The 16,748-nt window shown below is 39.2% G+C and overlaps 1 protein-coding gene across 4 annotated transcripts in view; it reads left to right on the top strand.

The window, feature by feature from the left end:
- Positions 1-16,748, top strand: part of rapgef6 (Rap guanine nucleotide exchange factor (GEF) 6) — a 169,353-nt gene that overhangs the window by 133,684 nt on the left and 18,921 nt on the right. For 3 of the 4 annotated variants that reach the window (XM_088321254.1, XM_088321253.1, XM_088321256.1), the window contains 4 exons: positions 4,489-4,700; positions 5,411-5,534; positions 10,852-10,875; positions 12,334-12,554. In XM_088321254.1, coding sequence (XP_088177380.1) covers positions 4,489-4,700; positions 5,411-5,534; positions 10,852-10,875; positions 12,334-12,554 — 581 coding nt within the window. The remainder of the gene's footprint in view (positions 1-4,488; positions 4,701-5,410; positions 5,535-10,851; positions 10,876-12,333; positions 12,555-16,748) is intronic. The other variant, XM_088321255.1, reaches the window with a different exon arrangement.

Below are 16,748 nucleotides of genomic sequence, written 5' to 3'. Positions count from 1 at the left end.
AAAAATTGCTACATCTTCTACTACAAAATGGTACAAAAAATAGATAAAAATGCCCTGTCTAAAATCCGACGGGCACAATGCTTAGTCAGGAGGGACACAAGTCCATAAATGAACCAATTTCTAGGGACAGTCAAATAAATACAATTAAAAATTAGATGAACACTTTTTTTAATACCCCCAAACTAAGAATAGCAGCAGTAGAACAATAAACAAATTTAATGTAAATTTTATGTTGTACATTCATTGGTCAACTGCAAAGTTTGTAACAAAAGTACTTAAGGTTTCTCAACAGTTTGAAATGTAACGGTTTTAACATCTGATGTTTTTACGTTTTAATTACTGATATTTTTTCTTTGGGCTGCTTGGATTCAATTTCCAAAAGGTTTTTCAGGCACAATCCTACATAACGTTTAAGCTCAGTTTTATAACAAAATATACACGTATAAAATGTAGAATGCATGTGATCACAACCATAAAAACTGTATGGTACCGCTTGAGACAGAGAAGCTATATCATACAAGTGACTCTCAGCAGGGTTTTTATTCATGTAGTAAAACCTCACTCTGTCAGGAAAAAAAGTGTCTGGCGGCAATAAATGAATTAAATTGTCGACTATTACTATTAGGGCTGCAACTAACGATTATCTTAATATAAGATGAATCTGTCGATTATTCTTTCGATTAATCGATGAATCATATTTTTAAAAACACATTTTTAATTTTATCTTATATTCAAATATTGAAGATGGATAGAAAAATAGTGTACAACACAACATAATATTCTATAATATAAAGCAAAAAAAAAAACCAAATGTTTGGCGAATAACAATAAACAAAAATACATACAAATTTATGCTATACACCTACAAACATGTAATATACACTGTTAAGTCAAGTCAAGTCATTTTTATTTGTATAGCCCTAAATCACGAAGAGTCTCAAAGGGCTTCACAAATTATTACACTATATTACACTGACTATTTTTCAGCCGACGAGAAGAGTAGGTTATTCATATGCTATGGAGTAGAAGTGAGTTTTAAGCTTAGATTTAAACATTTCCACTGAAGTCGCAGATCGGATCTTAGGGGGAAGAGCATTCCACAGCACCGGTGCCCGGATGGAGAACGCTCTCGAACCAGCAGAACACTTCTTTGCTCTTGGGATCACCAGAAGACCGGCACTCTCAGATCGTAGGCTTCAGACCGGGACATAGGGGCAAATCAGATCTGAAAGATAAGAGGGAGCAAGTCCATGTATGATTTTGTATAATACTAAGAGAACCTTGAAATCACATCTAAGGCTAACTGGGAGCCAATGCAGGTTAGCCAAAATCGGTGTTATGTGATCGTACTTTTTTGTCCTAGTTAAAAGCCTCGCTGCGGCATTTTGTACCAGCTGAAGAGACTTGATTCTAGACTTCGGGAGACCAGAGAGTAGTGCATTACAGTAATCGAGATGGGAGGTAACAAACGCATGAATTATAATTTCCGCATCCGACTGAGACAGTATTGAACGGATTTTAGCAATGTTACAAAGATGGAAGAAAGCTGTTCTAGTAATTTTCTTTACATGCATTTCAAAGGATAGATCAGGGTCAAATATGACACCTAAATTTTTAACTGAGTTACTCTGTGTAATGTGACATTTGTCAATGTTCACAGCAGTTTTTGAGAATAAGTCACGGCATTTAGATGGACCAATGACTAACATTTCATTCTTTTTAGAGTTAAGACGCAAGAAATTGAGTGACATCCACTCTTTTATCTCAATGAGGCAGGCCTCCAAATTTCCACAGTTTAGTGTGGGAGATTCCTCCAACGGAAGATATAGTTGAGTGTCGTCTGCGTAGCAGTGGAAGCTGATATTGTACTTGCCAGTTCGACCCGCTCCCAGGTTCACTTATTAAAAGTCTTTTTGGCGTCCTTGGACCTTCAGTTCTAAATATTATAAACATATCACTCTCCTCAGGTGTAGTTCCAGCAGCTTTAAAGTCCGCCGTTATTAAACCCACAATGAAACGACCCAACCTTGATCCAGAAATCTTAAGTAATTATAGACTTGTGTCAAACCTACCTTTCCTTTTTAAAGTACTTGAAAAAGTAGTGGCACGGCAGCTGAATGATTTCATATCTCAATATAGTAAACTGTGAGAATTTTTGAATCTATGCAATCAGGATTCAGGGCTAACAACTCCACTGAGACAGCTCTGATCAAGTTAACAAATGATCTCCTACTGGCAATGGATTCTGGCGCTTCATCACTTTTGCTGCTGCTGGATCTTAGTGCCGCTTTTGACACAGTGCACCACAATTTCCTACTAGAATGGTTGGAAAAATGGATTGGTCTCTCAGGAACCATCCTCTCGTGGTTCAGATCCTACCTCTCAGAAAGGACGCACTGTGTTAAATATGGTGAAATGACATCTGAGCCCTTTAATGTTACCTGTGGTGTTCCGCAGGGTTCAGTGCTTGGCCCCCATCTTTTCAGCATTTACATGCTTCCATTAGGTGATATTATTCGCATTCTTGTTTAAGGGTTCTAGTTTCATCAGTAAACCAAGGCGTGCATCTTTTAGGACGTGATTTTTGCTTAATGGGCGCTATTGAATCCCTGACACTAGTCAGGGTAGTATTGAACTCATTCATGAGTGAGTCAATCGAGCCATTGTATGAAGGAAAGGACACAACTGCTCCAGGAAGGAGTTCAAAGAGCTCAGAAACTGTGCCAGTGCTTATATTGCGTCCGCTAAATCCTTCAGCTTTTTTAACACTACATTTAGCTAGCACCTCAAATGTAACTAAATAATGATCCGAGATAACGGTAGTACTCGGTAACACCATAATGTTTGAGGTTAAAACTCCTCGAGTCAGAACCAAGTCTAGCGTGTTTCCATCTTTATGGGTTGGCAAATCAAACAGTTGATTAAAACCAAATGCATCAATTAGAGACCTAAACGCAATAGTAAGTGAACTGAGTGGGGAGTTCATATGAATGTTAAAGTCCCCCATAATTATAATTTTGTCTGCATAGGTTACTAGTTTAGACAAAAGTTCAGCAAATTCGTCTAAGAAAGTTGTGTATGGTCCTGGTGCACGATAGATAGTTATTACATAAATTGACAATGGAGAGGACCTCATAACAAGAGCCTCGAACGACTTGTGATTATTAGAGGTACGAGGATTAAATTTGAGCGTTTTTTCAGAAATGAGCGCGACACCGGCACCCTTTTTCAACGTGCGTGCTACATGGCTACTCGCGTAGTCAGGGGGTGAAGCATAATTTAGCGCTAAATACTCATCCGGGCGTAACCAAGTTTCACAAAGACCAATACAGTTAAGTTTATAATCACGAATAATGTTATCAACAAGTAAAGCTTTAGGAGCAAGCGATCTAATATTTAAAAGACCAAATTTTAGCTTTTCTGAATCATTTGACTTAGCTGAAGTCTTTGTAGTCTTTGTAGAGATCGTCAAAAGATGTCGCCGTTGGGGCCGTTCGTGAGCGTCGATTTTAAAGCGTCGGTTGTCCGGCCAGGAATGAATGGTGGAATTAGTCACATCCTCGTAACCTTGTTGCTCCTTTGACTTCGCACGCTTCACACATCTACCCGCACGGCAACCACGCTTCTGTTTTCTGTCTTTACGGCGCCGTTGTCGTCGTTTATTAGGAGGAATAGTTGTCCACAAGGATGCCGGATCTCTTTGAAGTTCGCTCGGTATATCATAGGCGGTGTAAAAAGTGCCCGAAAAGTCGAAATTTAGACGCCCACCCAACCGAATAAGTTACTCCCTACTGTAAGTATTTTTGGCCACGCATGTGTCCAAAAAAGAAAGCAAAAAAGACAAGAGAACGGCAATAAATAGAAGATTAGCTGGAGAGCAACTAGCCGCAGCAGCATCCATGCGCGCCGCCATGTTGTTTGTGTTCCTACCATCTTATCCAACGATCACATTACATTTAGGCTTATTACAAAAAACAAAATTGTACAAAGTGCAATAAAACACATTTTTATGTGTCGCAAAATTATCATGCGCCAAAAAATATCAAGGATGACCATTCCACCCTAATGACAAGCTGCAACCTAAATCAAGAATAAATGTCCCCTTCTCAAATGTATCCAAGGGAAGGATTGTGCCGTTAAAGAACAAAGATATTAGACTATATTCACCCCTTTATCAAAAATGACCAGCAAAATCAAAATGACTTTAGGTACCGTATATACTCGCATGTGTGCCTACACCTTATATAAGTAACACCCTAAAACTGCCTTGAAATAGCCAGACCAAAGTGGTGCTACAACTTAACAACTTCGCAACGAGATCCAATGCACTTATTTGCATTGACTAACGTGCTTAGTGGCTCATAATTTTCTCAACACGAGGACCCGACGAGGTAATTCGTTTTCAACACTTTTAATAATCGATTCTAATTTATATTATCGATTCGTTGTTGCAGCCCTAATTACAATTAGCGATTTTTGTCCATGTAGCGGTCTTAACCTGGCTCCCGTGGCTCGGCTGCGCAACTCGTGGGAGAAGCTGCCCAACAAATATGACAAACTCTTTGGAGACCTGCAAGACGTTTTCGACCCATCGCGAAACATGGCCAAGTACCGCAACATCCTGAGTGGCCAGAGCATGCAGCCGCCTGTCATACCGCTCTTCCCCGTGGTCAAGAAGGACCTCACCTTCCTGCATGAAGGTGCTCTTGTTTTTTGAAATAAATTGACTTGTCTTCATTGTCGTTGTCAAAGCAGCGAAACCTTGTATGCAACAAGATTAGACATGGAACTCCAGAACAAACACGTAATAAGGACTTGAACAAGAAAAATGAGAAAAAAGCACAACAGTCACCCATTTTTAGCCCCTGAAGTTTATGATCTTTTGGAGTCCTTGCATCCTCCATTTTTGGCAGCAAAGTTATCCTCAATCATCCTAGCAGAGGGTGCTTCGGCAACCCCCAATTCCTCTCTTCGGGTCAACCCTGGCGGTGCAGTAAAGAGCCTTTTCCCTTATCTTAAGACAGTTTTACGGCCTTTCAAGAGCCTGAACTTTGCAATCCATCCAGGGTTTTTGGTTTGGATAGACTTTGATTCCTTTGATTTCTGTTTTATTTTCCATACAGGTTTTCATGCATGATAATACAGAATCAGTGTGCACCTTTTGCTTGTCAGAAGTGGTGTGAAGTGGGGTTCTGACTTCCGGACTCACTTAGTTGGTGCTCACGCAAGGAGTGTACTTTCTGCTGAAACTTTATATCCATTCAGATTAATTTTCTCCTTGAGTCAATGTAAAACTATATGACATGTTAACAGATTCTAGCCTAATAAGGTGTAGACTGAAAGTCTAATACATAGCCATCAATGGCTTTAAATATGTTATCGGAAGGTCCTATTTCTGTCTGTCTACCAGGAAATGACTCAATGGTGGACGGCCTGGTGAACTTTGAGAAACTGCGGATGATTGCTAAAGAAATCCGACATGTAGTCCGGATGACTTCGGCCAACATGGACCCCTCCTTGATGTTCAGGCAACGGTAAGCAATCTTTGTACTCACATACCGTTGGGTAGGAGTACTGTACTCTCATTTGTCAACACCTTGCATTTTTATTTATATATATTATATATAATATATTATTATTATATATATATATATATATATATATATATATATATATATATATTATATATTAATATATATATATATTAATATATATATATATTAATATATAATTAATATATATATATATTATAAATAAAAAAAAAAAAATTTTAACCTTGCATTCCTGCGCTACCTGACATATTAAGTCAGCATGAGGGGATCTGCACCCTTGGGCCTTCTTAGTGTACTACAATAGTTGGCTTGCCTGGTAGACTAAATCATTTTGAGACAATTGACTTGAAACTTTACTTGGCACCTAAGTGTCCCAATACTTTTGTCCATGCAGTCTGTAGCACGGGTGGGCAAAGGACCCATGATGTTTTCTCATAAGAGCCTTATAATATTTTTTTCATGAATTCAGCCACTTTTTAATGTATATATGTAACCGCGGTGTACGTGTCCCACCAAAGATCCACATTCACGCTGGATTGGATGATGAGGTTTTTATTATTACAGTTTCTGCAAATGGATGAGTCACAACATTAGCTTTTCTGTTGGCTTTGATATCTTTGATCTCATTGCAGTTCTCTCTAGTAAGACTGCCAACAAAGCATATCAAAGAGCTTTCTTTTCATTTTACAGAAAATACATTTTAGAATATCACAATACATTTTTACATCTTTACATTTTAACAAGATACTTTTAACAAGAGATCGTATAGTGGATTTTTAACGTTTACAATGGATTCAACATATTTTTCTTTCGTCTGAATTTTAACCAACATCATCCTTTTTTAATGTATATGAAAAAATAGAAATAAAAACAATAATGAGTATAAAAACGGGTACAAGTTACCTGCAAATGGATGAGCTTTTCTGTTGGCTTTGATCTCTTTGATCTCTACAAGAGGAATTCATAATTTAGTAAAACAGAAACAAAACGAAAATAAACCTAAACAGCTTGACAATATCAATCACATTACTGTGCATGTTGAGAGATTTGTCAGCTGGGGTTATAATGTTTAAAATTAACTTCTTTTGTGGAGCACCAAAAGATGTGTCTTACCATTGCAGTTCTCTCTAGTAAGACTGCCAACAAACCCCGCCTCCTGGTCACATGTCAGAAGCCAAAACCAAACCCCACCCCATACCAGCAGATAGCACTGTTGGACTCATCATTGCAGGACATTTACCAAAATCTATACACATATTTCAGCAGGAATTTCAATAAAACAAAAGGTATTATTACACTCGTTACATACATATATATATATATATATATATATATATATATATATATATGTATATATGTATATATCTATATATGTATATATCTATATATATGTGTGTGTGTGTATACATACACAGTCGTATGCAAAAGTTTTGGCACCCCTGATCATTTTAAGGATTTTCCTTTGTAAATCATTGGTGGTTCAGATCTCCAATTTCAGTTAAATATATCATATAGCAGACAAACACGGTGATATCTGAGAAGGCAGCTGCATAAATTTGGGCACCCTTGTTGTTTTATTGATTTGAATACCTTTAGCACTAATTATTGGAACACAAAATTTGTTTGGTAAGCTCATTGACCCTTGACCTGCATACACAGGTGAAGCCAATCAGAGAAAGGCTATTTAAGTTTTTCTCCTCTTTGCATCTTCTCTAAAGAGTGGCAACATCGGAGCCTCAGAAACACTCCCAAAGGACCTGAAAACAAGGATTGTTCAACATCATGGTTTAGGGGAAGGATACAAAAAGCTAGCTTAGGGATTTCAGCTGTCAGTTTCCACTATGAGGAACAAAGTGAGTAAATGGAATAACACAGGTACAGCCCGGAGTGGCAGGCCAAGAAAAATCTCAGATAAGCAGAGGCGAAGTACAGGGAGTGCAGAATTATTAGGCAAGTTGTATTTTTGAGGATTCATTTTATTATTGAACAACAACCATGTTCTTAATGAACCCAAAAGTCTCATTAATATCAAAGCTGAATATTTTGGAAGTTGGAGTGGGGCTTTTTTAGTTTTAGCTATTTTAGGAGGATATCTGTGTGTGCAGGTGACTATTACTGTGCATAATTATTAGGCAACTTAACAAAAAACAAATGTATACCCCTTTCAATTATTTATTTTCATCAGGGAAACCAATATAACAGCTCAACATTCACAAATATACATTTCTGACATTCAAAAACAAAACAAAAACAAATCAGTGACCAATATAGCCACCTTTCTTTGCAAGGACACTCAAAAGCCTGCCATCCATGGATTCTGTCAGTGCTTTGATCTGTTCACGATCAACATTGCGTGCAGCAGCAACCACAGCCTCCCAGACATCGTTCAGAGAGGTGTACTGTTTTCCCTCCTTGTAAATCTCACATTTGATGAGGGACCACAGGTTCTCTATGGGGTTCAGATCAGGTGAACAAGGAGGCCATGTCATTAGTTTTTCTTCTTTTAGACCCTTTCTTGCCAGCCACGCTGTGGAGTACTTGGATGCGTGTGATGGAGCGTTGTCCTGCATGAAAATCATGTTTTTCTTGAAGGATGCGGACTTCTTCCTGTACCACTGCTTGAAAAAGGTGTCTTCCAGAAACTGGCAGTAGGACTGGGAGTTGAGCTTGAGTCCATCCTCAACCCGAAAAGGCCCCACAAGCTCATCTTTGATGATACCAGCCCATACCAGTACCCCACCTCCACCTTGCTGGCGTCTGAGGCGGACTGGAGCTCTCTGCCCTTTACCGATCCAGCCACGGGCCCATCCATCTGGCCCATCAAGACTCACTCTCATTTCATCAGTCCATAAAACCTTAGAAAAATCCGTCTTGAGATTTTTCTTGGCCCAGTCTTGACGTTTCAGCTTGTGTGTCTTGTTCAGTGGTGGTCGTTTTTCAGCCTTTCTTACCTTGGCCATGTCTCTGAGTATTGCACACCTTGTGCTTTTGGGCACTCCAGTGATGTTGCAGCTCTGAAATATGGCAAAACTGGTGGCAAGTGGCATCTTGGCAGCTGTACGCTTGACTTTTCTCAGTTCACGGGCAGTTATTTTGCGCCTTGGTTTTTCTACACGCTTCTTGCGACCCTGTTGACTATTTTGAATGTAACGCTTGATTGTTCGATGATCACGCTTCAGAAGCTTGGCAATTTTAAGAGTGCTGCATCCCTCTGCAAGATATCTCACTATTTTTGACTTTTCAGAGCCTGTCAAGTCCCTCTTCTGACCCATTTTGCCAAAGGAAAGGAAGTTGCCTAATAATTATGCACACCTGATATAGGGTGTTGATGTCATTAGACCACACCCCTTCTCATTACAGAGATGCACATCACCTGATATGCTTAATTAGTAGTAGGCTTTCGAGCCTATACAGCTTGGAGTAAGACAACATGCATAAAGAGGATGATGTGGTCAAAATACTCATTTGCCTAATAATTCTGCACTCCCTGTATGTGAGAACAGTCAAACTCAACCAACAGACCAGCTCCAAAGACCTACAACATGATCTTGCTGCAGATGGTGTCACTGCGCATCGTTTAACTGTTCAGCGCACTTTGCACAAGAAGATGCTGTATGGGACAGTAATGCGGCAGAAGCCTGATGTATGCTAAAGCACATTTGGACAAGCCAGCCTAATTTTGGAATAAGATGCTGTGGACTGATGAAACTAAAATTGAGTTAATTGGACATAACAATGAGCATAGCATGGTGGAAGAAGAACACAGCATGTCAAGACAAACACTTGCTACCCACAGTAAAATTTGGCGGTGGTTCCAGCATGCATTGGGGCTGTGTGGCCAGTGCAGGTACTGGCAATCTTGTTACAGTTGAAGCTCGCATGCATTCCAGTCAGTATCAGCAGATTTTTGCGAACAATGTTCGAGAATCAGTGAAGTTGCGCCGGGGCTTGATACTTCAACAAGACGACCCCAAAGACTGCTCAAATTCTACTTTATGCAGAGGAACAAGTACAATGTTCTGGAATGGCCATCTCAGTCCCCAGACCTGAATATTATTGAAAATCTGTGGCGTGATTTAAAGCAGGCTGTCCATGTTCGGAAACCATCAAACCTGAGTGAAGTTTAAATGTTTTGTAAAGCAAAACGGTCAAAAATACCTTCAACCAGAATTCGGACCCTCATTTTAAGCTATAGGAAGCGTTTAGAGGCAATTTATTCTGCAAAAGGAAGATCTACTAAATATTGATGGAATTTTTCTGTTGGTCTGCCCAAATTTATGCACCTGCCTACTTTTGTTCAAGCAATTATTGCAAACTTTCTGTAACTCCTATGAACTTCATTTCACTTCTCAGGTATCACTGTGTCTGCTATTTGATATATTAACTGAAATTGCTGATCCGAAAAACCAATGACTTGTAAAGGAAAATCTTGAAAATGATCATGGGTGCCCAAACTTTTGCATAAGACTGTATATATATATATATCTCATCTCATTAGCTGTACCGCTTATCCTTATTAGGGTCGCGGGGGGGCTGGAGCCCATCCCAGCCATCTCCGGGCAGTGGGCAGGGGACACCCTGAACCGGTTGCCAGCCAATCGCAGTGCACACGGGGACAGACAACTCACTCGCTCATTCCCACCTAGGGACAATTTGGACCTGCCAATCCACCTGAAATGCATGTCTTTGGAATGTGGGAGGAAACCGGAGTGCCCGGAGGAAACCCACGCAAGCACGGGGAGAACATACAAACTCCGCACAGTAAGGCCGGTAGCTGGATTTGAACCCACGCAGGAGGTTCCCACAACCTCAGAACTGTGCCGCACACGCGCTAACCACTGCGCCGCCGTGCTGCCCCTGTATATATCTATTTGGATATATATATATATATATATATATATATATATATATATATATATATATAGATGTATATGTATGTATTTTTTTTCCAGTTTATAATTGGATAAGTGTAGAGATTTACCCCGAGTTAAGGCTGCTTTCATGCAGCACAAAGAATATATAAATGTGGTAAAGTTAAATTAATTGTATCTACTGATTAGATAATCAAACTATAATGAACACGGTTAATTAAAATTACGGTTTCTACCGGTATAGATTTTACATTAGATTTGACACTTTTTTTCACTTTCAACATCACATGAGTCACTGACGCACACATTTTTGTCCACTCCTGATTTCACAGATTACTCCATTTATGTATTTGTTTATTTCACCTCCATATCATCACCCCCTAAAATTTCTATCCTCACGCTTCAATGTCCACACTTCTTCCTTGCAGGAAGAAAAGGTGGAAAAGTTTAGGGTAAGTTTTTTTTTTTACCCCCAAACAACCACCTCCCACCCAAACTGTGCCATTTTGTTGCATTGCATCTTGGCTAAAAAGCATGAAAAAATGATCTAAGTATATGTCCTGTGCTTGTTGCATCATTATCATGGTCCATTCACAGCATTCCATCCATTCCCAGCAACCAATGTGTTGCGTTTGAGTCCCATAGTAGCTTCAAATGCTAACAGGGTAAAGATGAACCATGGACTCTGCATCTTATAATATTCCCTGTATCGAGTGATAACCAATGCCCTAACCTTCCTGATGTATACAGCATGGCACTGCTGGCTGCATGGTTTTGTTGTGCTATTATAATATTATATATTGACAATGACAATAACAGGTTGTCGAGCTTTCATATTTGAGATATGCCAGATTAGGCGTTCTACCTTTATCAGCTATTATTATTCTTCATATTATTATTCATATTTTTCAAAACTATTTTCACGCTTCACCTCATAATTTAAATTACATCAAATTAAAGGGTATGTTTTTAAGTCTGTTTTGATTTTTTTCAATATTTATGAAATTCTACATTTATTTAAAATAGGTAATCAATAATGTTGTCTAGTATTTGTATCCACAGTATATTTTTGTAAACATTACGTTTTCGGAATTGTTAAGTCTAAATTTAAGTAAACTCCCAAAATAAGGAGAAAAAACATCAATGTATTTTAAACATGCAAGGAGGACACAGAGAGGAGCCTCTAGATAAGAAAGTCCAACCGGCTCTAAAGGCCCTCCCCTGATCCTTTTTCTTTATTTATTCCTGAACGTTACAAAAATCAATACAGTCTTACGGGGCCTGGAAATCAAAGAACAGCAACATGATTGGCCAATCCTGACAATGATGTAAATGCGCATAATAATGAAAAACTTGGAACCACAGTACAAAAACATTGTCAAAACCACAAACATTGAAGCAAAATACCACACTGTGTGCAATAGTAACAGACTAAAATAACGAACAACCCTGGCCTTCTTCTTTGCAGGTGTCCGACAGTAAGAACAAAATAAATTATTTCCTTAATAACTATAATATTTAAAGATTACATTCACACCTAGGGATAATTTGGACCAGCCAATTAACCTGACATGCATGTTTTTGGAATGTGGGAGGAAATCGGAGTGCCCTGAGGAAACCCACGTAAGAATGGTGAGAATATGCAAACTCCTCACAGGAAGGTTCGATCTTATGACCTCAGAATGCGCTAACCATTGCTCTGCCATGCTGTCAGATTACAAAGCCATCATTTTTAAATTGTCTGTAAATACATACAATGTATTTAGATATTTTTTCTTTAGGTTTGTTAATTTCTTGACTTTGAAATATAATAATTAGAAGAGGTTTTGTGAGTAATTTTGTTTTCAATTTTGCCTGTCATAATGATGCTTATTAAGAAATTAAGAAAATACTTTTCAAACGTTCTGCAGGTCCTTGAGTCAGGGCAGCACCAACTCCAACATATTGGACGTGCAGGGAGGCGGGCACAAGAAGCGCGTGCGCCGCAGCTCGCTTCTCAATGCCAAGAAGCTTTACGAGGACGCGCAGATGGCAAGAAAGGTCAAGCAGTACCTGTCCAACCTTACAGTGGAAACGGATGAGGACAAGCACCAGATCATGTCGCTGCAATGCGAGCCCGCCTGCATCACTAGTGAGTGGAAACTAAATTCCTAGAACACATCTAGGCTTTTCAATATGATTGTAAATTAATAAAAAATGTTTGTACACACTCAAATAACCAGTGTTGGTATAACGCATAAAGAGTACATTTTAACACCATCCCAGTCAATATATACGGTTGTACCTTTATATACGAGCACCTCTAGAAATGAATATTTTGATCTACAAAATTTCTTTGGAACGAAAACCTTGGTCAACATACAAAAGTTATGAGCATTCCTAGAGGCTACCACTTGAGACTGTTCACAGCCAGCATCAGCAAGAACACACTTTCCTTATGCATTTCCGTAACATTTTAAAGGGGAGGCAAAATTTATACGTTTTTCTACAAAAGACCTGTAGAAAATGAAAGTGTTGCGAGTCCAGCTACAAGCGCAAAAGAAAGTTGTGAATAAAAACTGAAATGGGCATAATAAAATGTTTGGGTGTACGTTTAATTAAAGTCACAATCACCACCAAACATTGACTAAAGGGAAAATGGCTGCATACTTTAGACCAGGGGTTTGCAACCTATAACACGCGTACCAGCAGTGGCACGCGAGCGCAAGGCAAAATAATAAAAATAATATTTATTTTTTTAAAAGCGCATTTTACCTGAAATTTAGACATTTTCAGTTGCGCGCTGTGTTTAGCGCCCCTCCTTTTCTGTTTCATGTGTGAGTGCGTGTCTGCGCCGCGCCTTGCAGAGGAGAGCTCCGTGTTTTAACGCAGTCAACGAAACACACGCGCTATAAATAAACGAATCATGACGGCTCCTCGAGCAGAGACATCTCATTCTTTCCATCCAGCGTGGACAGACGAATGAGGCTTTGTGCAAAAAATGACCGTGCTGTTTTGTGCATTATGCTTCGAGAGTGTTGTACCTCACACAGAAATGTTAAAAGTCATTACGAGACGAAACATGAACATGAATTCAAGGACAAGTCTGACAAGGCCGAGGCATTAAAATGCGCTGTGTCCAGGTACAGCAAACATACACGGACCCTGAAAACATTTGTCACTGCTAAAAACACAAGTCATCACATTTCTCACTGCATCACAAAGCACAGAAAACCATTTACTGATGGCGCATATTTTTAAGAAGCGCGTATGTGCGCGCGCGTGCCTTCTGCTTTGCTGCTGTTATTTCAAATTTTGATATTTTCTGCAACAAGATATGGTACGGAAGCTGTCCATAACACTTGTTTTTTGATTGTAGTTAATTATTAATGAAGAATGGTTGATTCTGGTTAATTCTTGTGGCAAAAAGTTGAAGTCATGGATGGCTACAAGCCTTTCCACATGTTGCTCACATCCATTTTTTAGTTTATTAATGAACAAGAATAGTGCAAGATAGATTGGTCAATGATACCATTGTTTTTCAACCAGTGTGCCGGGGCACACCAGTGTGCATTGGGACCCAGTGCCGCTGGAATTTGCCCAATTTTATCTTTCCAAAAAATCAGGCCTTTATTCAGTATTTTTGCAATCTTCAGACAAGGAACTGTAATAGTCATCCATATCAGTAGGGGTAGATTTTTATATACGTTTTATGTACTAATTATCTGCTCTTGAGGTAGCACAGCTTACTTAATATGTTTAACAAAGCGGTTTAAGATTGCATTGTAAAAAATAAAAACATAAAGCACATCATTCTTTTTTATTTGAAGTATTATTTTCTTCTTTTTATTTCATTTCTTTTTATATTCTAATTATCTGCTTATAAGTTAGTGAAGTGAAATATTCGACATAACTTAATTTTCAAACATTTTCGACGGTCGGTGTGCCACGGAACTTTTTTATAAATAAAAGTGTACCTTGGTTTAAAACGGGTTGAAAAACACTGAGTTATACGGTTAAAATGTCTATCCATGTTGTATATTTGGACTGATGTAAAATGACAGCTCTGTTGGATATTAAAAAAATGTTGTGCGAGTCAATAATCTTGGTGTGGCACACTGATTTACAAGGACATTTGAAAGTGGCACTCCACACCAAAAAGGTTGCTGACCCCTGCTTTAGACCATGTTCCACAATACATTGACTGATAACTTGTTTGTAACGACTTACTTAAAATGTTTATTGCAAAGAGGAAGTCACTGGCAGTCGCACTTCCTCTAACCACGAGGGTACCAGGAAGACAGTGGGCAATGCTTTTAAGAGTCAAATGTTTTCTTTACTGTCAAGGGTCAATCATTTTCACTCATTTAAACCTAAATGAGTCTATAATTTCCACCAAACACCAAAACGTATTTTACACCTACAATTGTTGCGTAAACTCTAAAATTAATGCGTGCGTGACACTGTAAAACTTATGTGAACTCATTTTTTCCTACGAACAGTGGAGTCAAGTCAAGTCATTTTTATTTGTATAGCCCTAAATCACGAAGAGTCTCAAAGGGCTTCACAGATTATAACACTATATTACACAGACTATTTTTCAGCCGACGAGAAGAGTAGGTTATTCATATGCTATGGAGTAGAAGTGAGTTTTAAGCTTAGATTTAAACATTTCCACTGAGGTTGCAGATCGGATCTCAGGGGGAAGAGCATTCCACAGCACCGGTGCCCGGATGGAGAACGCTCTCGAACCAGCAGAACACTTCTTTGCTCTCGGGATTGCTCTCAGATCGTAGGCTTCGGACCGGGACATAGGGGCAAATCAGATCTGAAAGATAAGAGGGAGCAAGTCCATGTATGATTTTGTATAATACTAAGAGAACCTTGAAATCACATCTAAGGCTAACTGGGAGCCAATGCAGGTTAGCCAAAATCGGTGTTATGTGATCTTACTTTTTTGTCCTAGTTAAAAGCCTCGCTGCGGCATTTTGTACCAGCTGAAGAGACTTGATTCTAGACTTCGGGAGACCAGAGAGTAGTGCATTACAGTAATCGAGACGGGAGGTAACAAACGCATGAATTATAATTTCCGCATCCGACTGAGACAGTATTGAACGGATTTTAGCAATGTTACAAAGATGGAAGAAAGCTGTTCTAGTCATTTTCTTTACATGCATTTCAAAGGATAGATCAGGGTCAAATATGACACCTAAATTTTTAACTGAGTTACTCTGTGTAATGTGACATTTGTCAATGTTCACAGCAGTTTTTGAGAATAAGTCACGGCATTTAGCTGGACCAATGACTAACATTTCGGTCTTTTCAGAGTAAAGACGCAAGAAATTGAGTGACTTCCACTCTTTTATCTCAATGAGGCAGGCCTCCAAATTTCCACAGTTTAGTGTGGGAGATTCTTCCAACGGAAGATATAGTTGAGTGTCAGAACCAAGTCTAGGTTGTTTCCATCTTTATGGGTTGGCAAATCAACCAGTTGATTAAAACCAAATGCATCAATTAGAGACCTAAACGCAATAGTAAGTGAACTGAGTGGGGAGTTCATATGAATGTTAAAGTCCCCCATAATTATAATTTTGTTTGCATAGGTTACTAGTTCAGACAAAAGTTCAGCAAATTCGTCCAAGAAAGTTGTGTATGGCCCAGGTGCGCGATAGATAGTTATTACATAAATTGACAATAGAGAGGACCGCATCACAAGAGCCTCAAACGCCTTGTAATTATTAGAGGTACGAGGATTAAATTTGAGCGTTTTTTCAGAAATGAGCGCGACACCGCCACCCTTTTTCAACGTGCGTGCTACATGGCTACTCGCGTAGTCAGGGGGTGAAGCATAATTTAGCGCTAAATACTCATCCGGGCGTAACCAAGTTTCACAAAGACCGATACAGTTAAGTTTATAATCACGAATAATGTTATCAACAAGTAAAGCTTTAGGAGCAAGCGATCTAATATTTAAAAGACCAAATTTTAGCTTTGCTGAATCATTTGACTTAGCTGAAGTATTTGTAGTCTTTGTAGAGATCATCAAAAGATGTCGCCGTTGAGGCCGTTCGTGAGCGTTGATTTTAATGCGTCGGTTGTCCGGCGAGGAATGAATGGTGGAATTAGTCACATCCTCGCGTCCTTCTTGCTCCTTTGACTTCGCACGCTTCACACATCTACCCGCACGGCAACCACGCTTCTGTTTTCTGTCTTTACGGCGCCGTTGTCGTCGTTTATTAGGAGGAATAGTTATCCACAAGGATGCCGGATCTCTTTGAAGTTCGCTCGGTATATCATAGGCGGTGTAAAAAGTGCCCGAAAAGTCGAAATTTAGACGCCCACCCAA

Source organism: Urocampus carinirostris, chromosome 17, assembly GCF_059441175.1.
Source record: "Urocampus carinirostris isolate Australia breed hairy pipefish chromosome 17, RoL_Ucar_1.0, whole genome shotgun sequence".
Taxonomy (NCBI): domain Eukaryota; kingdom Metazoa; phylum Chordata; class Actinopteri; order Syngnathiformes; family Syngnathidae; genus Urocampus; species Urocampus carinirostris.
The sequence above is the reverse complement of the archived record's forward strand: the minus strand, read 5'-3'. Positions and strand labels throughout refer to the sequence as shown.